Genomic DNA, 25,597 nt, shown 5'->3' with positions numbered 1-25,597 from the left:
TTGCTATACAATAATTACATTTTTGGTTCCTAAAGGCACAGTGTACCTATCTTAAAACGTTAGATCCTGAACTGGTTCTGGCTTTCAATGCTTAGGTTGCCAATGTCACTTTTTATATTTCTCAAGAGTACCTAAATTAAAAAATGCCCTCATACTGATAGGCACCATTCAAGACCAGTGGCACTTACTTATTGTTGTTTTCGGCTGAATTTAACAATACTTATTCATAAATATCTCGCAATGTGTATGTCTATATAATTATGTGCTTCTAAATCTGCGCCTGTTTCAAATGTTTTAATAACAGAGTTGCTAAACTCAGGAAATAACAGTATATTTTGACTTAAGCAGCTGTATCTTCTCTACGGCTGAGGCAGCCGTAGTCTCATTTACGCGAAGTTTGGGAGTTCGTTAGTATTTTGTCTTGGCTTATGGATGTATTATAAAGTTACGTCAGCGTCTTGCCTATACGTTACGTAAAAGGCTTTAAAAACTGTATACGTCTACCGTCTAAGTAGAATTGCATGACAAGCGATATTAGGGTCGGTACGTATGAGGTAAGTATAGAGTTTAACCCTTATTTGTCTTCAGAAAGTAACTACTTAGGCATGATCTTTTTGTTCGTGCTGAATATAGTATAAATCATACACACAAACAGACAGACGCGGCAGGGGATTTTGTTTTATAAGGTGTAGTGATATACTTTCGTAAAACTTGTTGCATAATGCATATCAGAACAGAGTTATAGTTAGTCAAACCAATTTTTCAGTAAATAGGATAAAAAAAAACTATGCTCATCCCTTTGCTTTTGGGTGCTAGTACTAGTGTAAGAAAAAGATAGTATGATTATCTCTGTCTATTATGTTTGAAATAAAACAGTACTTTGACACACTATAATGTTATCGTTTCATTTGCCGGCAGAGTACTTATTATTTTAGACGGTCTACCCTTATTCGTTTAATTTAATACTTAGCCGGCAAATGCCATTCTAGTCAAATATAGTTCTTGTTCTTAAAAAAGAAAATGTTTTAGTACCTATCCTTTAAATAAAAGGTAAGTTAAGTTAGGTTAGGTGAAATTTCCATACCATCGAAGTCTGCATGAGCTATTGCACTGCTTGTATCAGAATACATAAAATTATATTTTTATAGCTGCATAAAATTAACTCAAAGTAAAACATATTATTTGTAAAAACATTCACATCAATACTATGCAATAAAACAGTTTTTATTTTCTACCTCAGAAACATTTATAGATTTAAAAAAGTACCTATATCGTGTTTACCACAATATCGATATTGTGGATTTAAGATATGATGTTTAAATGGTTGTTATTGGCATTATTACTTCGTTTTTCCATTACAGATGGAAAAATATCTTATAATACGTTACGATCGCAAAGGTTAAGTAGAGCAACCGTCCATGTACCAAAAGGTCAGTGTAGCTAAGATAATAAGTAGGTACCTACTTAAGTAGGCATTTATGCCCATGGGCATGTTATGAAGTTAAAAACCATATAAATTACAATCCCATGATTTGTTTGATTTGTTTCGACCGCGCAAATCTTTTTAATCTTGTTCTGTTTCTATCACCTACGTCTTAACGTAAAATAATATCTTAATTTGCCCATCTGTCGCCTAAATGTAATCTGAGGTGTTCTTTTTTCCTTTAAAGTTATAAATACATACTGCCGTATTCGAACTTCATGATATTCACAAGAGACGACACGTACTAGATCCATTCTAGATACGTTATAGTTTAGATTTCAACTAGTTCTCTTTTGCAGCGCAATTCGGGCAACCAATGTCACTTTTACGATAGATCGTGTTAGATATCTATTAGATGTGAATTAGATCTCTAAGTAATATCTTGTGGAAATCGTTCAAGATTATCTCCAGAATCGCGGAAATGTCAAATTTGACAGATTAGATCTTAAACATATCGTTATCGTATCTTGGCGATGTCTACAAGATATCTAATAAATGTCTATTACAAAATCCGAATCGGGCCCAAAGGTACTTACTAAATGTTTTAGTTATCAACAAAATATGTCTCCTGATACCGGACGAAGGGCCATGTCGCGCTGATATTCCGATGTACTACTTCCAACCGGAGACAATGAACTGCAGTACCTTCCGCTGGGGTGGTTGCCAGGGCAATGGCAACCGGTTTGACACCCTCAGTGAATGCTTGACAACCTGCACAAGCCAGCCTGGCCAACAGCGTAAGTATTAGTTATTTTCCACACCGGGAAAACTTTTCGTGCAAATATTAACATGCAGTCGCTGTGGCCGAAAACGGCTAGGAGATGATGATGATGAACATGTATCCGAGCAAACAAAGGATTCCAAAATTGAACCACGAGTAGCGCTTGGTTTGAAAAGTGGAATCTGAGGTTTCAAGGTGCGAGGGATAAACAAACTTCGCTACCGAGTGAAATACAAAAATTTTCACTACATTGACGAGAGTAAAATACTAACTAAAACATTACAACAAAAGTCAAATGAACGTAATTGAATTATATATTTATTATGCAAAATCATTACTTTAAAGTCAAGAATTGACTGCCAGCTATGCCAACATGAGGAACAAACTAAAAATTTGCAGCATATTTTGCCACTCTTATGGACAAAATCCAAATCTCATCAGTTTTTGAAGTAAAATGTATATTCTTACTGACTAACGTCTAAAGTCTTCTGCTTAACCCTGGCAGTAAGTGACAGCAATAATTTCTGGTTTAGTTAACCTTTAAGTCCATAGCGGCACGGCACGCATCTCTACAATAAAAATTACGGTTCGAAATCAAAAAACTAGAAAGGATTTTTTGTAGGCTTAACGGATTCAGATTTTTAATGTGCCGCAATTAATTGATACTGTCGTGCTATCTATGAGAATTTATTTTTAATAACGATATTTAATGTCACGAACTCCTAGCCTAGTCCAGGTAGGTAGTACAGATCACGCCAACTAAGCTCGAGCGAGGCTCTGGATTCTAATACCGGCAAAAACATTTATTTGTGTGTTGATTACGGTTATTGGTTATATACATGTGTTTTATGTTTATTTTTGCCATTAGGTATTTGCCTACAACGAGTAAAAGGCCGTAACTTCATTCTCGAATGCCCAGGGGTGGCAGAGTACCGGGCACAACACCCCGGCTCACCGGGGTCTCTCCCAGAAGTCGTCGGCAACGTCAAGGGTCTGCTAGGCTTCCTGGTAGAGTTGGGTTGGCAAGAATAGTGCCGCCAACCCATCACGCAAAATAGGCGCATTAATAAGACGTCGAGTTGCGGAAACCAAGCCCGCGAAAAACTATAGCCTATAACTCCGTAACTTGCGCAACGCTGTTTGGCAACTTGAATAAGTTTTTGGCAAAAATATCATTTTTGGTACAAGATTTTAGCGCTGACTGTACTTTTCTTACGACAGACAACTAATACTCATCGAAACAATTCGAAAAACCCCTAACACAATTAGGTTGCGTTGTTTCATAACAAAGTTCCTATGGCCACCTCCTGTCTCCATCATCAGATCAGTTCGACAGTACCATATTATTGTATTGTTATCAGAACTACATACAGCTGCCAATTTTCATCGGTCCTTGGAAGATGGTTAAATTAGTTACCTTAGATTCCATTACATAGTTACATACAGGTCGACCTAATAAAAGCTTGTTAAAAAGAAATGCAATATGAATATTGTGGCGGCGATATGCCAGTTGCCGACCTAAATACATATTAGAAAGTATTGTTTGTTGTTCTAGCGGGCCGCCCAACATACTGTAGCCTGAGATTTGACTACGGCTTCTGTTTTGGTGCAGACAAGAGATGGTATTATGATGAAAAGTGGCACGTCTGTAGAGAAACTATTTACTCCGGCTGTGGCGGAAACAAGAACAACTTCTACAGTCAAGCAGGAGTGAGTAATATTATTATCAATTACACATTGGCAGTTGGCACTCGACTGTTAGGAGGGCGTTTTCTAAAATAAATATTGAAAACCCGATTCTCACGGATCCTGGTGTTTTTGGGTTCTTTCAACTCAGAATCACTAGCATATTCAATCCTGATGATAAAAAAAAAATGTCCCAAAAATTTGTATGAAAATTGTACATTCCACTACGTCACGTCCATACAAGTGAAAATTTTTCTCATAATAAAACGTGACGTAATATAATGGACATTTTGGGACATCTTTTTTTAATGGAAGGGTGGAGAGTGCTGTCGATTCTGAGTAGAATGAGCCCAAGAATGTCCAGATTTGAAAGAATCAGGTTTCCGTTATTTTTTTTTTGAAAAAGCCCAGGTACGTATGTAGACCACGTATAGGTCGGCGTTGGAACAGTATTTCCGCAGTTAAACAGCTAACCACATTGATTACATGATTGAGAAATAAACATCCAACTATACAACATTTCCAATTATAATAGGCATGTACAGTATACAGGGTGCTTCCTGTAACAGGAGCAATAAATTAAACTAAAGGCTGTACTCCTCAAACTGACCAACATTTGTTCAGCAACTTTAAAAAATTATGAATCCTTTAGACTTCCTCTTTTTCATACAAAATAAATATTGCCTTCAATGTACGCTGACCTCAGTATGTTTGACGTTGCTTGTCACGCTTTAAACATAACAAAATTTGCAGTACATTGCGTCTTAGAATAAACTTTAAAGTGTAATAAAAATCAATACATGAGTTATTTTCAAAAGTTGCTGAACAAATGTTGGTCAGTTTGAGGAGTGCAGCCTACAGTTTAGTTTATTGCTCCTGTTACAGGAAGGACCCTGTATATGCTAGATTGATTTGAACATACAATCAACCAATTGAAACCCTAGGTCGCTGACAAACCATTTCAAGTTAATACTTAGGTAATAAAAATACCGTCAACAATATTTTCTTACAGTGCGAATCAATCTGCCGGTTTGGTATTGGCCCACCAGCACAGGAACAAAGTGATGATGGCAAATTGAAGAAGGTATTGATTATAAACCCGCCGGATCAAACCAGTCCGCGGAGCGGAGCAAAGCAACAGGGTACTTTATAAGGAATTAATATTCGCTATTCACTAGTATTGCGAAACCTTTTTAGTATTCCCTCAGAATGTCGCCTAGCGATAAAAAAATAACGTGATGATGTTACGTTAACATTCCATAATACACTAAAGAGCAATAACACATGTCACTTTTAATATAATTTTCACACACAGTCGTTCATCTGATTTGTTCTTGTGTGTACTAAATACAAGTTATAACTTAAGACATTTAATAAAAAAAATTAAACAAATGGTAAAAGAGAATATTGCATCTATTTAAAAAAATAAAAAAATGAATAACAAAAACAACATGTTTTAATTTAAAAAAATACTCCAAGTACAATTAAATTTATTTCAGTCATCTGCTATAGTTTGTATTTGTTACCAATCCTACCACACACAAATTGTCATTTCTATGTTTGCATAACTACATTGACACATTGGCAGTTTAATGTTTAATATCATTGCAACGGTATCATGTTAATCAAAGAAATAAAATGTTTCTATAGCATTTTGTGCAACAGGTAAATAAATAAAATATGCGTAAAAATTAAGTTAACCATTTTTATCTACATTTTTATGGTCAAATTATCTCTTCTCTTTTTTTTTGGTCAAAAGCTTCAAAGGACACTATGAAGTCTCTTTGTCGCTTATAATCATTATATTAATGTAAATTTTGATTTAACTAAGTACTTACAAATTTATACAATACAGAACCGCATATTATTATGTAAACACTTTGCACAAAAAACTGTTTAAATTGCATAGACAATAGGCAATTCGCCGGTTCTCATCGAAAAAAAGTATGGTTGCCTTCAAGGAGACCTTAATGTCAAAATAAAAATTATATTGACAAATTTTACGTTTACGTTTTCTGTAAATATTAACATAATTAGGTACCTACAAAATGCAGAGTACATTTATTTATTTTTATTTTAAATAAATGTATTATTATATATTATCTTAATTTGAAAATGAGGTATGTTTTTAAAACAAAATTTAACCTTTTTCGAACATAATTATTGCATTGAAGTTGGGCCTTAAAAATACAACAGTGTACTATATACTAGTATACTAGTATTATATGATCTGTGACTATATTCATAAGATGACTGCTACCTTGAGATCCTATGGACAAAATGACTTCATCGCCACTACTCAAATAAAGTTGATTTAGATATCACTGTCAGTTATTTAAAATCACACATTACCACGAAACCGGTAGTGCTAAAACGGTTTTAGGTAACATTTAAATGGCATCTTTGAATCTTTTAATGTTTTTATCTGACCACATTTTGCAAAGTGACGTCATAAATATTGAAAATGGATTTGCTTGCAAATATCAAGAATTTACTTACACATCCCTTATATTCATACTAGAACAAATTAAATTATTTTCAGAAAATATTTTAATTTGTTTTTATTTCGAGTAGTCACACTACTATATAAATTATAAACTGAAATAAATGTCATATACTCAGAAATCCTCTGCTATCGCGGCAGGTGCCTGTTACCTCTCGGCCACCGGGGGACAGCGGCATAGGTCGAATTTAGGCACCTGCCGCGATAGCAGAGGACGCTGGTTCGATTCCAGCCTGGGGCACTAGAGGCTTGGGTCACTTTTTCTGAGTATATGACATTTATTTCAGTTTATCCCTTATATTCATTTATTGCACTTGTCATATCGAGTTTAATCCCCATTCCCCATGTCCACCAATGTCCACTAAACCATCACCAATCATTCTTGATTATATTTAGATTAGACCACCACATTTCTTCATTTCGTTGCCGTGATTATAACGATAATGCCATTTTTGCTACTGCTTGAAGATTGTCCGAGAGTAATGCAGTTCTGAAACAAAAAGAACTTAAGAATAACTCTTTTTTTAATTTATTGTCTACAATATAAATCTTCGTAACGTGCAGTTATAGGTTGCTGTCGTTCATTATATCAACCACAGAAATAATGTATTAAAAAAGAGAATATGCACTAGCTTAAGACCTACATACCTAGATGGACAAGCCAACAACAGAAAAAGAAACTTCACAAAAAATGTTAAATAACCATTAGAATTATTTACGACCATAGTGCATCTTCTAACAACTGCATAATTGCAATTGTAATGTAATTGTAGGAGAACCTATTCCAAAGATGTAAAATACTTGTTGATGAGCTATTCCATTCTAGTCTTCGTCAGCAGTTCTATTTCAACAAATAGCCCTGTTTAAATGCAAATGCTTGATTTGCAAATGAAAATACAAAAACATGTATGCTTATAAGACGTTGAGTTCCCTCAATTCCTCATGGAATTCATCAACAGAAATGTTTCTTCAAGCCTTACTTGCGTATCAAACTTAATAGTCCGGTGGCCGGCTGCATGAAACAAACCTGATAAAAAAATAGAATATAAAACGCACTTGGTCGGCCTAGGCTTAACCTGGAAGATTTTGTACAATTGGCAAAACAGTTGGACAAAAATTCATCAAAAAAAACCTCATCGAAAACTTGTATGGTAGGATACCTGACTTTGAGGACAGTAAAAAAAAAGTGGTCGGCCTCACCTTAGCCTGGCAGTTTTTGAAGTCCGACCAGATTTATTGGACCACGTGACAGCTACAATTTACCTCATCGAAAAATAGAATGAAACAAACGGATTATAATAGCTAAAATAAACCTGTTGACGTATGTCTTGGTCGGCCTCGCCTTAACCTGGCAGTTTTTGCAGTCCGTCCAAATTTATAAAAAAAATCATCAAAAAAATCTTATCGAAAAATTGTATGAAACTTGTATGGTACGATAGCTGCCTTTGAAGACAGTAAAAAAAAGTGGTCGGCCAAATCCTGTGTTGGCAGGTTCCTGTGTCCGACCAAATTTGTGGTACCACGTTAGAGCTACAATTTACCTCATCGAAAAATAGAATGAAACAAACTGATTATAATTAGCTAAAATAAACCTGTAGACGTATGTCTTGGTCGGCCTCGCCTTAACCTGGCAGTTTTTGCATGCGGTAAATTGTAGCTCTCACGTGGTACCACAAATTTGGTCGGACACAGGAACCTGCCAACACAGGATTTGGCCGACCACTTTTTTTTACTGTCCTCAAAGGCAGCTATCGTACCATACATGTTTCATCAGATTTTTCGATAAGATTTTTTTGATGATTTTTTTTTTATAAATGTGGTCGGACTGTAAAAACTGCCAGGTTAAGGTGAGGCCGACCAAGACATACGTCAACAGGTTTATTTTAGTTATTATAATCGGTTTGTTTCATTCTATTTTTCGATGAGGTAAATTATAACTGTCACGTGGTACCACAAATTTGGTCGGACTGCAAAAACTGCCAGGCTAAGGTGAGGCCGACCAAGCCATACGTCAACAGGTTTATTTTAGCTATTATAATCTGTGTGTTTCATTCTATTTTTCGATGAGGTAAATTGTAGCTCTCACGCGGTACCACAAATTTGGTCGGACACAGGAACCTGCCATGCCAACACAGGATTTGGCCGACCACTTTTTTTTACTGTCCTCAAAGGCAGATATCGTACCATACAAGTTTCATACGATTTTTCGATAAGATTTTTTTGGTGATTTTTTTTATAAATGTGGTCGAACTGCAAAAACTGCCAGGTTAAGGTGAGGCCGACCAAGACATACGTCTACAGGTTTATTTTAGCTATTATAATCCGTTTGTTTCATTCTATTTTTCGATGAGGTAAATTGTAGCTCTCACGTTACCCACAAATTTGGTCGGACACAGGAACCTGCTAACACAGGATTTGGCCGACCACTTTTTTTTTACTGTCCTCAAAGTCAGTTACCCTACCATACAAGTTTCATTCTATTTTTCGATGAGGTTTTTTTTTGATGAATTTTTGTCCAGCTTTTTTGCCATTTGTACAAAATCTGCCAGGTTAAGCGTAGGCCGACCAAGTGCGTTGGAAGCTACTAAATGTCAGGTACCTCCACAGGGTAGGTATATTCTATTTTTTTATCAGGTTTGTTTCATGCAGCCGGCCACCGGACTATAACTTTTTTGATAGAAAATGCTTGATGAGAAATTATAATACTATATGTATGCCTATATAAGAATTAATGAGTTCCCTTGACTCCTCATTGATACCATCAACAGAACTTCATTTTGTCAAAAAAGGGACCAATCTCAAAGTACCTATATATGTACATATATAGGTACCAACTTTAAAACAAAAAAGTTTTTAAAAATGAGCCAGAAATGAGTATTTAAGTTCTGTGGTTAAAAAGAAAAATAAAATGAAGTGTGTGAAGGAGTAAGACGTCTCACGCCTTATTTAAAATTTTGCTAAGTGCAACTAGCAAAGGGTACAGTCAATATCGATAGTAGCGGATGAAACAACGCGCCAAAATTATCTGCCAAACACAGATAAATCTCTACAGTTCGCATTCAAAAGTATAATTATGTTAGTTAAATTGACCTACCTACATAGAGATAGATATTTTCTTTTTAATAAGCTGTTTGAGAATGGTAGATAATTTTGACACGTAGTCTGATCCGGTACTTTTGACGTTAGTAAATAAAAGTGCATCCCACCTGATACAGTCATCAGGTGGGATGCACTATTATTTACTTTTTAATGTATTGTGAAACATAAGTACCTTCCATGGCTAACACCATCCGTGAGCTTGAACATGTAGCTGGGCACAGTCTCCGGATGCATGAACCGGGCATGGAACAGGGCTCCCTGGCAGAGGCAGTACATCAGCTCTGCTAGTGGGATGTTGTCTGGCAGTATTTTCTTCTCGTAGAGAATTGTTGAATACAGCTGTGGAAGCACCGATTAGATGTGTATACTATTTATATTATTTAGTGCGTATGTGGCCGAGGGATCCTCTCTCGTATAGAGCTTTACAGCCACGAACACAAGTGTCGTAACCGGGATGCTGCTTAAAAATCTGACACAGATGGTAATGGCCTATTATTATTATTAGTATTTAGTGAAAAGTTAAGCATGTGTTATTTTTACTCACTTTCAATGCCGCTGTGACTGCTGCAGTCGCAAAACCCAAGGTTGGACTGAATAGGAACGATAATCCAGCGAGGTACCCTGCCGGCAGCGCATACAACGCCGAGTCTGCGCCTTGTTTACGGCACAGGTAGCATATAACCGCCTGTAACACAAAATTGATAATTCATAATAGTTTTAAATGTACAGATTGTTCGCGTTTAGATATATCACAAACAAATAAGTTCAATAAACTGTGCCTAATTTTCTTTAAAATTTAAATTAAGACACGTTCTTGTTCTACATAAACAAAGGAAATGGGTAAGTTTTTGAGATATGACCTTAAGTTTCGTCAGCAGATAAAAGTTTTACTAATGAAAGTAATGAATTATTACACAAAACCTTATTTCAGTAACATGTAAGTACCTACTTAAGGCGTAGGTAACGAAAACAAAACAAGTAGGTACCTATATACCTAAGTAACAAAACATAATCGCTTACTTACATTTTAACATAAATATGCATACAAAGATCTGCCTTGACTCTACAGATGATATTATCCAATTTAGAATTATTTTCCAGTTTTTTAATTCATTTGACCTTTGGCTTATGAACTCGTATATGTAGGTACCTCATGTGAATTGCGTCATGATGCTAAATAAAACGTGTACTAACTGACTTAGTGCCACTTGCACCATACCGCTAACCCGGGGTTAACCGGTTAAACCGTCAACCCAGTGTCAAATTGTACTGGTAATCATGGCAATTGCAGGTTAAACCGGTTAACTCCGGGTAAGTGAAATGGTGCAAGTGGCCCTTAGAATGTTGGCTTAATAGGTATGTACAAGTACTGATGTGCCTAAGGAAACTTTCCAAAATTGCGAAATGTTTCGGAAATTTAACGTAGGAAAAATTCGGATTTTTTTTTACATTTTTGTATGAGAATTGAAACTTTCCAATTTTAAATTTATATTTCCCATATTTCCTAGTGAAAGTTTCATGAAATTTTCAAGAATTTATAGAATTTTATGGAAACTTTCCGCAACTTGCACAAATGTATGCACAAGCAATAACTACTAGGTACCTACAAGGAACTTGATATTGTTTTCCATTAAGCTGTTTTGGACTAAATTTGTACTTCCTTTAGTTTCAATAACCTGTTTTTCAGGCAAGTTTTACTTAATTTAATGATTGTTTTATAAATGCAAAACCTTATCACGACTAATGTCAAATAGTCCGCTAGAGCAATCTTATAATTAGGTGAACTTTTTTCACAATGGTTAGATACCCATCAAATATTGTAATTAAAAATTGAATTTCTTAAGATAAGTGTAAATGTTATAACCGTTATGGGTTTCACAAGACGACGTTATTTATTTTTATTTATTTTAATCTTTATTGCACAATACATGAAGGTACAAATGGCGGACTTAAAGCCTTAAGGCATTCTCTACCAGTCAATCAATGGGTCAAACCAGAAAGATTAAGTATGTGCAGTGTCTTTTAGAATAAATTATTTTGAAAACAAGACTATATCATTATGAATATGAACCATATTGATAAACTTACGACGTTATTAGATGCTCAAAGAAAAGTTAAATTGCTCTCATAAAATTGGTCTTTATATATATTTAAAGACCGTTTTTATGAGAGCAATTTAACTATATAACCTAGCTTCATGTTTAATACAATACATAGTAACAAATCGTACTCTGTAAATACCGATATATGAACCGAAGAATAGGCCCATTTTGAAATGCTTGCGCTGAACTGAAGCCAAGGCTCTGGCGGGGTATCCGATCTTAGGCAGGATGACCCTCGCGAGGGTAAAGGCTGATCCTACACTGAAGTATGTGGCAGCACCCTGAAAACAATAAAATATCGCTATTAAATACTTATTTACTATACCACTGTAAATATGTGTACAATCACCTGCAATAATATGTTACTCTACGAAGGCCGCAAAAATATGTGACACTCTCTTATGGCTCTACAAATAAGATCGTGTAAGATATTTTCGCGGCCTTCGAAGAGTAACATATTATTGCAGGTGATTGTTACATCGTCACCAACATCTTCTCATAATATAGGCAGGTAAGCATAATTCATGTTGCGGTGGATTATACATCTCGGTACATTAACTTACTCATTATTATAAAACATTTTTTGTACAGTCGCCATCAGATATATCGGAGCGGCCAAGGTGTTCACAATATCTGAACCCTTTCGGCCGTCATCGCAACCATGTTTCGCAACCAGGTGCGGCGGAAGAATTTTCCTGCTTTGTTTGCAACTAGTTGTAAATGAGGAATAATTAACGTAATACACAACCAGTTGCCAGCAAAGATTTTTTTTGGTCGTATAGTTGTGCCAAAATACCGTTTATTCTTTATACGCAACTAAACTGTAGAATTCATTTGAACAAGTTTACAGATATGTTAAAAGCAGCATTGCTTTATAAATATAATTTATATATTTCGCCAGGGACAACAGCTTGCGAATACCATCTTCGCCATGGCCAAGACTGGAGTGAAATTGTGGAAGCAGAGGACAATTTGGTGGACTTTAACAGGGACCATGCAGCCGATATAGTGCGAATTATGAGGTTGCCATTGAATTTAGTACAGTTTGTAGTAAATTTATTATGTTAGCAATATTATACGCACTATTGCACTATAATCCTATGTGTACTTTGTTCCTCCTTTAACTTTTGGGCACTGTCTCTGTCAAATAAAAAAGGTAACAAATGAAGTAAATATATGTTTATATTTTAAACAAACAAACAAACACAAAACACCATCTACTCCGTGAGTTAACCCACGATCTCCGTTGCCCACCCAAATAAAAATTACCTAGTTTTATAAATTAGTACTCTGAAGAATATGCAGGGTATACTATACTACCACGTTCATATAGGTTGCATAGCAAGAAAAGATAAATATTTATTGGCAACTGGTTGCGAAACTTAGTTGCCAATGCGTAAAATGGTTTACGCGTTGGTAACTGGTTGCGTATCAAGACAAAACATTCGCCTACCGCAACTAGTTACAAACAAAGCAGGAAAATTCTTCCGTCGCACCTGGTTGCGAAACATGGTTGCGACGACGGCCGAAAGGATCTGAACACGCACTCTAACGCCCTGACAATAGAGACGTTTTCAGATATTTGTGAGCGTTTTAGCCGCTCCGATATAATATCTGATGACGACTGTACTAAGCAGAGACGTCTGAAAGCGATATTACACATTCTTAATTTTAAGGCTTTTTTACATTATTATTATAGATTGCTAAAATCATAGCTCTTCTTTCATATTTATGTATTGGTAAAACCTATATTCCTAGTTCCTACCTTTAAGATATGTCGCAAACACGGCCCATTGTGTGGGCAGGGGTTTTCATCATCATTTGTTTTCTGTTTCACTTTTTCCGGCGTAAATAACCTGAAAAAAAAAACAAGAGATCGGTATTATTGTATTGTAACAAATATAATGTTTGAATTGATTATTCCTATTCTGCCAGCTAGTGGGAATACTCGTATACCCATTTTGTCAAACAAAATTTAGAGTCAAGTTCTTCAAATGATTTATTGTAGTTTATTGAGATTTTTAACACTCATAAATATTTTATTTATTTATTTATTTATTTAAATATATCGACTATAATATTAGTTATCTATTTCATTAAAAGGTACAAAAATCTAAATGAAGCTTGATCGTTATCATACCACATCGCTGTGTTTAAACTTTCACTTTACAAACAACACATTGAGTCATTTAAAAACTCATATCCATGAGTAATGCAAGTGTTAACAACATTAGGCAGGACTGTTATTCCCATAATCCTCCTATGAATGACAGAAGATAACACTAACGCTGGCTTATCGTAGGCAAACACTCGAAAAAAAAAACACATAATTGGCCGTGGCTAAATTTCAAAGTAACTAGTGTGTAATATTTATTTTCGTGAAAATGATTCATTGAATGATTCCGCATTGCCCCAAAATAGAAATCAATAAAATCCTTTAATAAATAAAAGATTTTTGTCGAATAAATTTTGTGTATGGTTTGGATACAAAGTTAAAGACGGCAACATCTGTCACTCTCACTCATTGTATGGAATCTAGAAGAGCGCCATCTACAATTAGCTTTCCGAGGCCCTCCCAATTGCTACTTATACAGTGTGTAAATCCAATACGGGCGAATATTTAAACGGTGGTTAGCATAGGACCTAAAAAGTATATTGAGATAGATTTTACTTAGAAATGCATTGAAAATTTTAACCATACAAAATAATTCGGCCCGCAATGTAATACACCACACAAGTTACGGGATACGAGCTTTTTAAAGTAACTGTCAACGCTTGTTGGCAGTTAGCGAGGGCATGGCATGAGTGGTGGGGATAACTGACAGAACGGGATAGTCTTATGTATCTTTCACTAGGAGTAGCAGAGAAAGCGCTATTATTGTTTGTCTTTGTCACAGTCTCATATTTTTTTATTCCCCACCGTAGTTTATGGTGGGATACAAACAATGCGTAAACGTCAAATTGGTGTGAAACATATGAACAGTGCAAAGATTATCAGGAAAAATATTGAAATCAGTGTTTCGTGTGCATGTGGTAGTACTTAACAATTCAACAAATATGGTGAATTGCTCAGTTTTGCGCTGTACAAGTGACTGCCGGCAAAAACAGGACAACGTAACATTTCACAGGTAAATACAGTATTTTATACTTCGGTCACATTATCATGCTTAGTAGCAGCATCCTACAATCTATATAAATTAAAATCGGAGTAGAAAAAGCATTTACAGTAAATAATAACTCGGGTAAAAAAATTAACCTATAAATATTTCCTGATAAATTAACCGACCAAATTACGTACGCATATTGACAGTAAGCCGTCACCCTTTTAATAACGTGTATTCAATTTAGTCGCATTGCTATTAATCGAGGGATACCAGCCCGTGATGCATACAATTACCCCAAAATTCGGGTATTTTGTATTTTAATAACATTTTTATAAATAATTTTGCTGTAGAACTTGACATATACGAACAATAAAATTGAACTGTGTTTAAATTAGAATGTAAATTATATAATTATATTATGTAATTATATTATGTATTTAAGCATTACGGATTCTTTCTAACGTTATAGGGGGTTTTGCCACGACTCATAGTCTGGCGTTAAATTAAACACAAGTCGTCTCCTTCACGATTTTCGTAGACATCTCTTCTAAATACCTAAAACTGGTATGGATGTGTTCCTCGTGGTCTCTAGAATATGAATTGACCGGTTTTAGTTTATGGAGAGGGGGACGTGTCGATAAAAAGGGGGGGAATGTGGGCGGCCGACCAGCATTGATATTTGTTCACATCTTGAGTCCTATGGGACCGATCGGTTCGTTTCAGGTGTCGTTTGAAAGAGTATTAAACGTGCTATTATTGCTTCATAATAACTGTAGTCATAACTGTAGTCGTTTAGAAAATATTTTAAAATATATGATTTTTTACCGTGCATGGATGGCATAAGTACTGACAAAACATGCGTCTAACTCAATAAATTATAACTTTACCGCAATTAATGTTATTACAAAATATACGAGAAATTTCATTAGCTTTCTAAAAACATAAGGTTTATTGGTGTATTGTATTATATAACCATGTAATGATGAATTTTGTTCAGCATGGGTCACTACGCACCGTCACGTAAATGGCGGGCGACCGACCACAACTGTTCATTGTTTCTCGGGTTCTATTTTACTGATCAATTGGTGATGGATACCATTAGAAAGAATGTTAAATGTACAATAATTGGTTTCTAATAACCGTAGTCATAACTGTAGTCATTTACAAAATAATTGAAAATATATGATTTTTACCGTGCATGGACATAAGTACTGGTAAAACATGCTTCTAACTCAATAGATTATAACATTACCGCAATAAATATTTTCAAAATATACGGGAAATTTTATGAGCTATCCAAAAATATAAGTTTTATTGCTTTATAATGTTGTATAACTAAGTAATCATGAATTTTGTTCAGCATGGGTACTGTGCACCGTCACGTAAATGGAGCCCGGCCATCGTTGAGTTTTCATTATATTTCAGGTTCTATTTTTCTGATACATGGTGGATACCATTTGCAAGCATATTAAATTTTCTGTGAATACTCGATTGTTTGAAATCTGAGGCCCAAAATAACCATTTTAAAAATATTAAAGAAAATGTTTAATTTTTACCTTAGAGGTTTGCTTAGTGACTGAAATAATTTGAGAAAGAGATAATGTAGTAAATATAGCGTGAAATTTTTAGAGTAAAATCAGCAAACTATTTATTAACTTTCCAAAAATATTGTTTAGTTACCGTACAACTATAAACATATATGTAGGTATGCCAGGACCAATTTCGCCAAGCAAGCAAACACACGGCGCGGCGAGCGCCTGGTAGACCAGCAGCATTCTATTATTGTTTGACAGTACATTTTATAATGTAGGTATCCAAAATGATAAAATATCGATATAAATGATGGTTTGTTTGTTTTGTTTTTTTATCACAGGAAACTTAAGTATAGTTTGACTCTTTTGACAAAAGCCCAGTTCTAGGTTCATAACATCGTTAAGTTCGTAGCTTTCATGATTGCAAAACCACTGCATATGAAGTACTTAATATCTGTGTTGTTATTTGACTCACGCGTCTACACGTAAAACGTTTTCAACCCCACTCCGTAGTTAATAATTTAAAATCACCTTTTTAGTGAGATCTGAGGCTTGTGGCGTTAAAGAGATATTTGTCGCCGCACGCTCCAGGATGCAAAATAAGTGACTACTATTTGAGTAGCAGCGTATGTCCACATAATAACTATCCGTGAAGTCCGGTTTTAAGTATAGTAATAGTAAGATAAGGTCAATATTGAGTAAACTATCTATATTATATTTATTTACTATTTTATTTTACGGTCTAATTTATAGTTTTTGCTTACCTATTGATTCATTGGCGTTTGGCATTGTAGTTTTAGCTTGTAAGTATGACTCTATTGACAGTTATAAGATGTACTACGGTATTTAAATAACGCTCGTCTGTAACTACATGATCTTAGATCTATAATAGCGACTCATAACTTCTCTGTTCGACTGTAAGTCATACAAGAGAGTTAAGTAGCGATTGCGATATAAAAAGCTATAAGTAGAAGGCTTTATCACACGTTTAGAACCTTAAGTGCAAATTGCAGATTATTACTCATATAGATGTTAAGGTTGTTCAATTCACTTTGAGCTATAAGCTATAATACTAGCAGCTTAACATGCAATATAGCCAAAACAGCTACTGTAGATCTTAAATCTTTAGATGAACCTTTTAAACACTTTTATCTCACCAGAGCCTGTAAACTCTAAACAAAGACTATAGATGTAGCTATTCTAGAGCCAGGCTGTCTTTAGGTAAGAAAATAGGTGCTAAGTGTTGCCTAATTGTTTGTTGGGATTTATATGACGGTGCGCAGTGACCCATGCTGAACAAAATTCATTATTACTTGGTTATATAATATCTTACACCAATAAATCTTATGTTTTTGGAAAGCTAATGAAATGTCTCGTATATTTTGTAAATACATTAATTTCGATAAAGTTATAATTTATTAAGTTAGAACCATGTTTTAGCAGTACTTATGTGCATGCACGGTAAAAAATCATGTTTTCAATTATTTTGAAAATGACTAAAGTTATGACTACAGTTATTGAAAACCAATTATAGTACGTTTAATATTCTTTCAAATGGTATCTATCACGAACTGATCAATAAAATAAAACCCGAGAAATAATGAAAAGTTGACGCCGATCGCCTGCCATTTACGTGACGGCGCTTAGTGACCCATGCTGAACAAAATTCGTAATTACTTGGTTATATAATATCATACACCAATAAAACTTATATTTTTGGAAAGCTAATGAAATTTCAAGTACATTTTGTAAGAATATTATTGGAGTAAAGTTATAATTTATTGAGTTAGACGCATATTTTATCAGTACTTATGCCATCCATGCACGGTAAAAAAATCAAATATTTTAAAATATTTTGTAAATTACTAAAGTTATGACTACGGCTATTAGAAACCATTTATTGTACGTTTAATAACCTTTCAAATGGTACCTATCAGCAATTGATCAATAAAATAGAACCCGAGAAATAATGAAAAGTTTACGTCGGTCGCCCGCCATTTACGTAACGGTGCGTAGTGACCCATGCTGAACAAAATTCGTTATTAATTGGTTATATAATATCATACGCCAATAAAACTTATGTTTTTGGTAAGCTAATGAAATGTCTCGTATATTTTGTAATAAAATAATTGCGGTATTGTTGTAATTTATTGAGTTAGGCGCATATTTAATCAGTACTTATGCCATCCATGCACGGTATAAAATCAAATATTTTAAAATATTTTGTAAACGACTACAGTTATGACTACGGTTATTATGAAACAATAATAGCACGTTTAATACTCTTTCAAACGACACCTCACACGAACCGATCGGTCCCATAGGACTCAAGATGTGAACAAATATCAATGATGGTCGGCCGCCATCTTTGCCCCCCTTTTTTTCGACCCGTCCCCCACTCCATAAACTAAAACCGGTCATTTCGTATTCTAGAGATCACGAGGAACACATCCATACCAGTTTTAGGTATTTAGAAGAGATGTCGACGACTTTTCTCGAAACAGGCCGATTTCCACCTGTCTATCAGAGAATCTAATTGATATGCTGCAGGCACTAATTCTTAATTTTGCAATAAGAGTGACAGATTACAAAATGAATATTTCGTTTATTACCTCCAGATTTCCACAAGATGCAGGCACGCGTGCTAAATGGATTTTAGCAACCGGAAGGAGAAACTGGGCACCGACGCAAAACTGCCGGATATGCTCAAAGCATATTTACGAAAACCTACCTTTTCTATTTCTTCCTGTGGCACACAGTATGCTAAAAATTCTTTCTTTAGGCGTACTTGTAATATGTATAATGAATCGCTTAATGATATAGACATTTTTGTTCATAGTTTGTCCGTTTTCAAGAACAATGTTCGGCATATTTTGTTTACTAGTAATTGAAAAATTGTTTCAAGTAAATATTTTGCATTGTTTTCTTACTTTATTTGCGTGTTGTACTCACAACTATTGAACTATACCTACGGGTAATTTAAGTAACCTATTTACTTTTCATTGTAATAGTCAACTTAGTAACGTATGAAACTTTAGGCCTATTTTTAGTCATTTCTGTAAGACTTATTTGTAAAAGGCTGTTTGTTTTCTAAATAAAAAAATTGGCCCATTGATATTTTATTTATCGCTGCGTCTTACGTAGGCGAACAACTCGCGAACGTGATTAAAATTACCCCAATATTTGATAATATTGGGGTAATTTTTAATTATATGGTATCCCCGGGTTTGTGACGTCATCTATGTCTATCCCTTACGGGGGCACGCGGTAGGCCACATCTATAGAAATACTACCATCTATGGCAGTTAGGTATAAAAAGCTCGTATCTAGTAATGTCATGTCATCTTCTGTTTCTTAATGTTTGCAGTACATTGCTGCTCGGTACATGTGGAAAAAATTAATCACGGGGTCATAATTAAGTGTAACTTAAAAAAACATTTTAATTAATGATAAGACGGGTAAATTCTATATCTGGTTTAATTTATTACCCGTATTAGACTTACACACTGTATAGTACCACACCTCATGAAGATATCCTAACGGGGTTAAACATTTTAAAAGTAAAATATCTGCTAACCAAAAAAGTGGCGTCCGTTCCTTTTTATCACCCTCCAAGCGCATTAGATAGAAAAGAACCGAGCTGCCAAGCATAAACATGATTGTTTGTTTTGTTTTAGTCATTGATAAGTAACCAGCTCTCTCCATAGTCGTGATCCAATATTCTAACATCTGAAAATTTAAATAATAGGCTACACTGATAATTATTTGTAGCTGTATTTACTCGGCTTTGGACTAGCACCGTTCGAAACCCATACCTACAATTTTACATTTATAGTTATTTTCTTGCATACAAATTAAAGCCGTATCAAATAAAAACTAAAACTATAAGTACAATTCTTGTAACAAACATAGCATTGCAAATCAACTGCTTAATTCCATATCAAAAACTTACCAAACTAGTAAATAAGTTGATTATCAGACCTCTTCTGCTTGGTGGTTCAACATATATAAATATACCATTTATTGTACTAGGTATAAGGAATAGCGAATAATAGTAGAATTTATTGCCCAACATTTTCCTGAAATTAGAAATGCACTTTAATAGTGTCTTGATCACCATAAACAATGAAAAGAGCGTCAAAAATGTTAAAATGTAGATTAAAGAAAACTAGGTAGTCGAAAATATAGATGAGTAGTTATAGATTACTATAAAAAATTATATAAAGACAAAACATTTACCTCAAAATGCAACCGAAAGTGCAACATGTGGCGCAGATAGCACCCCCAAGCAACACGGACCTCGCGTAATACTCCCCCATTTTGAGCCATTCATCTTTTTTCTTCAGTTTTTTACCTCGCATTATAATTTGCGCCTGAAATATTTTTTAATACGATTAAACACAAACAATATCGTAACTAGACTAATTTAGATTAAGTCATAAGAAAGAAAAAAGTCGGGGATTAATCAATGTTTAATTTTACTTTTTTGAAATTGTAAATAATTTCTAATCTTATTGAGGCAGACATTAACGTCTAAAGGATAATCATGTGTATAACAGAAGGGTCTTGGGTTAATAACGTGTCAAAAAAAAATAGTATGTGGAACGCTTACGCCCTTAATAATCGAATAATACTTACTACATAAATTATTGAGTAAAATTTGGCGCTTCCTATGAATGAATGGATGTATGTATGAGGTATAGATTTTATACAACTCTCATGCCAGGGATGAAGTAGAACATGGCAGTCCAAATTCTGGCACGCCTGCGCGAATAACGGTTTGCTTATTTCCACCATTTTGTTCTATTGTGTTCTATATTTTCATAGACATAATATCTGAAAATAATTTAACAAAACATAGTCAATGTCAAAGTAAACATAATTTTAAAGATTAATTTAAAATATTTTTTAAGTGGTATTCTTATATATATTTTTTCTGTGTAGGACAAAAATAATTAGGAAATGTATATATTTATCAAACATGTAAAATTATGTATAAAAAAAAACAGAATGAGCAACAACAACAACATGGCGCTAGTGCAGGGACCAGAGATGCGATTTATTTGAAATACTTCTATTTAAAATGCAAATACAAAATGCAAAATACCTATTTTGTATTTTGCATTTAAATGCCTTTTAGTAAAAACCATTTTGTATTTTATTTGAAATACTTTTCGAGACGTATTTTGCATTTTTAATATTCATTTCAAAATGCAAAATACTTTGTGATTAAGTTTAGCCAACATTACCAGTCAAACAAAATGAAATGAACGAATGACGCTTGTATTGCCGAATTTGACCGATAGAGGCACCTGCTAGCGCCTGGCGCCAGCGCCAGGAGGCCGATTTTTGAAATTCGACCGCTCGATTTCGTGTATTTCGTTCAGTAATATCTCCACTACTAGGCATGTAAATTCTACTAATAGAATCAAAAACTAGTGGTCAATACCACTAAATTCACAATTTATATCGCTCGTATTTCAAAAATCAGCATCTCGCCGTTTTCCACCGATTTTCGAGTGACGAAATCGAGCGATCGAAATACAAAAATCGGCCCCCTGGTATTGATAAAAAGCGTAATAAATAAAAACTTATGTTTTTTTCACTTTTTAACAATACCAGTCCAGTTGTTATTAATAAAAGAAAAGTGTAATAATAATAAAATAAGAACTAGATGCACAATCAACCGAAATAAATGGCCACACAAGTCACAAAATGGAGCCATGGCTCTCTTTTCGTTAGTCTAGTTTTTTACATTATTTTAAGTGAGTATTATTTCCTTTATTTATTTCTCTTCTTAGGTTGGTTTTTTACAATATGTATATAAAATTAAAATATAAAAACACTTACAAAAATATTATAAACACATTATAAAAAACCTAACCTAGGGTGCCGCCAGCAGCGGGGCAGGGCCCAAGCTGCCGGTGGTCAGGGCCGCAGAGAGAGGAACCGACGGACTATTATTAATACCATAACAGAATTTATTGATACGCGTACTGATAAATATGACCAAAATGTCATGCATAAGGTGCCATGCCATGATATTAGACGTTTTTGTTCGGCTCGGCATTGTGTCTCTATTTCTCATGATAAATACCTAAAATAAATAAAAATATCTGAGATTTGCTCAAAAGGTATTTTATTTTGAAAAAGTATTTTGAAAATACCTATTTTGCATTTAGCATTTGAAATACAAAACGCAAAACTATTTGGTATTTTGCATTTGAAATAGTAAATCTGAAAAGTATTTTGCATTTTGTATTTAAATGCTTTTTTAAAACCATTTTGTACATCTCTGGCAGGGACCTCCACCCTGCACTAGCGCCATGTTGTTGTTGTTGCTCATTCTGTTTTAGGGTTAGGTTAGGTTAGGTAGGGCTGCACCGTCATTGAGACCGAAGAAATGTTGGATGGGTTTGAATCTGTGCCGTGTCCCACGGATACACATGCTGGTGGCTCGGATTATCGAAATCATAATTTTAGCCAACCCATTACTACACTAAGGGATCTGATATTATTAGGTAGGTACTCATTTTAATTCATGTATGTACTCATTCATGGCAAGCCATGATACATGGAGTTTCATTTGAATGTGTATTAAATTTATATTATGAGTAAGTTACACTAGGTACGCGCCCAATAATCAAGATCGGATGCTAGGCGCAATCAACCTTGGAGATCGTTTCATTTCCATTTGCGCGAATTGATTTAAGAGTATGTATCTATATCTTCAAATACAAATTAATAGATGTTGAATCGTTCACGCCCGTTTACTATCTTGTGGTCTTACTGTTAGAGTCTTATCTCGGGGCGCACTGTGTGATTTTAGAAGTACAATAGACGCACATAGATACTAACTAGGACACGAAGCTATTAATATACCAGTTGTAGCGTCAATCTGCTTGCAAGGATATCAAATAAATTGAAGCAAAATGTTGCGTGGGCTTAGTCACTATCAGTTTTATAACTTTCTGGACTTTACCGTAAAATGGGGTGAGTAGGGACAAAACTGACATTCAAACCTCGATAACATTTTATTTTTACATATGCAAACTCAATGGTGTATATAATAAGTGTTCCGGACGTTTGTAATTTAGTTTTTATTTTATTTTGGGTAGTTCCATTTCATAACTTTGACGATAAACAGAAAATCCCACCTCACCCCGTAGTCCCCCGTAATTGGGGTGAGATGGGATTTTGGAAGATTGTTGGATCGATTTTTTTTTATTACTCCATAGCTTTTTTTATAGCTCCATTTTAAATACATCATTTTTGTAGCAGTAGCCTTAAAATTCCATCTCACCCCCCTTTCATCCCTTCTCTCCCCATTCATAACCCAACTCTCCCTGCGAACCCTACTCACCCCATTTTACGGTAGGTACTGTTTGGACATGAGGTCTGAGTAAAGACAAGAGCAATTAAATCAGGTACCTTGGGTATTTTTTATTATGATGGTTTTGTTTTATAGTGTGACATTACAAAGAAAATACTTATTAGGTATATATTAATTATTACAAAAGTTAGATAAAGCAGCAGCAATTATTTCAGTTAACATTTACGAAACGTCATCACGGTTTGATAACATAACAAGAAATGCAACATGTAATTGTGACGTCACATGTTGCATCCCCATTAATAAATCGATAAGGTTATAAGTTTTTATTTATTTATTAGCCTTGTTTTTTTTTAGAATTACTGACAATTCGTTGTTATGACCTAAGAAATACATTAGTTTTTTATAGGATTACAAGCGTGTTGGGACAATTTAAAAAAAAACAATAAAAAGGAATAAACGATGTACCTAAAAAAAATTAACATTAATTAAAATAAAAGTTTTAGTTTTTAACAAAAAATGTGTTGTATTGTTGTAGGTGGGTACCTTAATCATAACGAATAGGACTTTATAGCACCATATAGTTTATCAATACAATACTCGCATTGGTATAATTTTCTTATTTCCACCAAGATATCACCAAGAATAATTATTGTTTAGTAAACACAACAATGTTTACACTAAACACTACCAATCCTCAGCGTAAAAGGTAGAAAATAGAAATGCTTCGATAATTAAGTTGAACTGTAAATGATTTGTAAACGGACAAGTTATCAAGCTGATAAACACCTTATCTCTATTAAGTGTAGAGTGCAAATACCTTTAAACCGATTTGATATGGCATCAGTGATGAGCTACAAGGTGTTGCGGCTTGAGGTCTTAGGTCATGAATATTGTACCTCGCTAAGTTATACCTGTTAATAGATTATGGGTACGAAATGAATTACCATCAACTTAAGACTTGTGTAGTCGTTATAATGTATTAACAGCGTAAGTTATACTCTAAACTGGAATTCAAGACAAAAAAACTACTACGACAGATACGTCACTGTCAAAACTGTCAATGCCACTTATGTCACTGTCAACTAAACATTTCAGGCTGGCTGCCAGCCTATTATGGATAGCTTTATCCATCTTTATCCACGTGATAAAATAACTGTCACTGTTTAACACCGTGGGAAAGAAAGTGACGGACACCGTTTTATCACGCTGTCACGTAGACAAGAACGACCATCATATCCGTACAGGTTGCGTCAAACTTTTTTTTATATCCTTCTTTATATTGGTTGGCGATCATAGATAAAACAAGGTTTTTGTCAAAAAAATACAACTTTTGTCACCGACTACACTTGGTTTTCAACATTCAACTAACATCGAGACAGTTCTAACGAACCTAAACACAATAACGTCGCATTTTTCTACCAAAAAACATTCCTAGACTAGATTAGTCCTTTAAGTCTCACTTAAACAAAAACTCAACAAGGCAGAAAACACCACGGAGCAAAAAGAACATTTTAACACTCGGAACAGACGTCTGAGATGTCGAGTGGATTGAGAAACCATGGAGTTATGGCCGGTCGCCGATAAAAATGGCGGCGATAACAATCATAAGGCGAGCTAGACACTATTATTCTGCGATTTTGTCAATTAGCTAGATGTAATTTATTACATCTGAGTTCGTTCTTAACTTATTTGTAAAATATTGCTCCCAACAAAAATCACGGATGTTCAAGTTTATATTAGGGCGTCTTGTATTTATGTAAAAATAAGTAATTAAAATGACGTCTTTAAATCATAGAATCAAAATTACCAATAAATACATTTTTTTACCTTGTTTTTATGTAAAATAGGAATAAATGTACTAACATTTTATTGCAGTGGTAACATTGTCGCAGTTTTTTGTCTTGAATTCCAGTTTCGAGTATAGTTGTGCCAGTTGCACCATCCGCACTTGACGGACTGATCAACGTCACCCGGTACGCCGCGGCGGTTTACTATGCAACTTTCTATACAATAAAATCTGTCGCACTCTTT

The 25,597-nt window shown here is 34.6% G+C and overlaps 2 protein-coding genes across 2 annotated transcripts; one reads left to right on the top strand and one right to left on the bottom strand.

The window, feature by feature from the left end:
• The first annotated feature begins 1,273 nt into the window (after positions 1–1,273).
• On the top strand, positions 1,274–5,043 carry LOC134656499 (BPTI/Kunitz domain-containing protein-like). Its single transcript, XM_063512062.1, has 4 exons — positions 1,274–1,430; positions 2,032–2,220; positions 3,760–3,914; positions 4,903–5,043. Exons 1-4 carry the CDS (start codon positions 1,310–1,312, stop codon positions 5,041–5,043), a joined length of 606 nt encoding a protein of 201 aa, XP_063368132.1. The 5' UTR covers positions 1,274–1,309.
• A 1,671-nt stretch (positions 5,044–6,714) lies between these two features.
• On the bottom strand, positions 6,715–21,080 carry LOC134659215 (transmembrane protein 135-like). The gene is made up of 9 exons (XM_063514846.1): positions 20,869–21,080; positions 20,470–20,603; positions 20,183–20,309; positions 19,808–19,959; positions 13,360–13,450; positions 11,723–11,875; positions 10,037–10,177; positions 9,665–9,831; positions 6,715–6,883 (listed from the first exon to the last, which is right to left on the bottom strand). Exons 1-9 carry the CDS (start codon positions 21,025–21,027, stop codon positions 6,826–6,828), a joined length of 1,182 nt encoding a protein of 393 aa, XP_063370916.1. The 5' UTR covers positions 21,028–21,080; the 3' UTR covers positions 6,715–6,825.
• Positions 21,081–25,597: the final 4,517 nt, after the last annotated feature.

The sequence above is a fragment of the Cydia amplana genome, chromosome 2 (genome assembly GCF_948474715.1).
Source record: "Cydia amplana chromosome 2, ilCydAmpl1.1, whole genome shotgun sequence".
Lineage (NCBI taxonomy): Eukaryota > Metazoa > Arthropoda > Insecta > Lepidoptera > Tortricidae > Cydia > Cydia amplana.
This window is presented reverse-complemented; position numbering and strand designations above follow the sequence as displayed.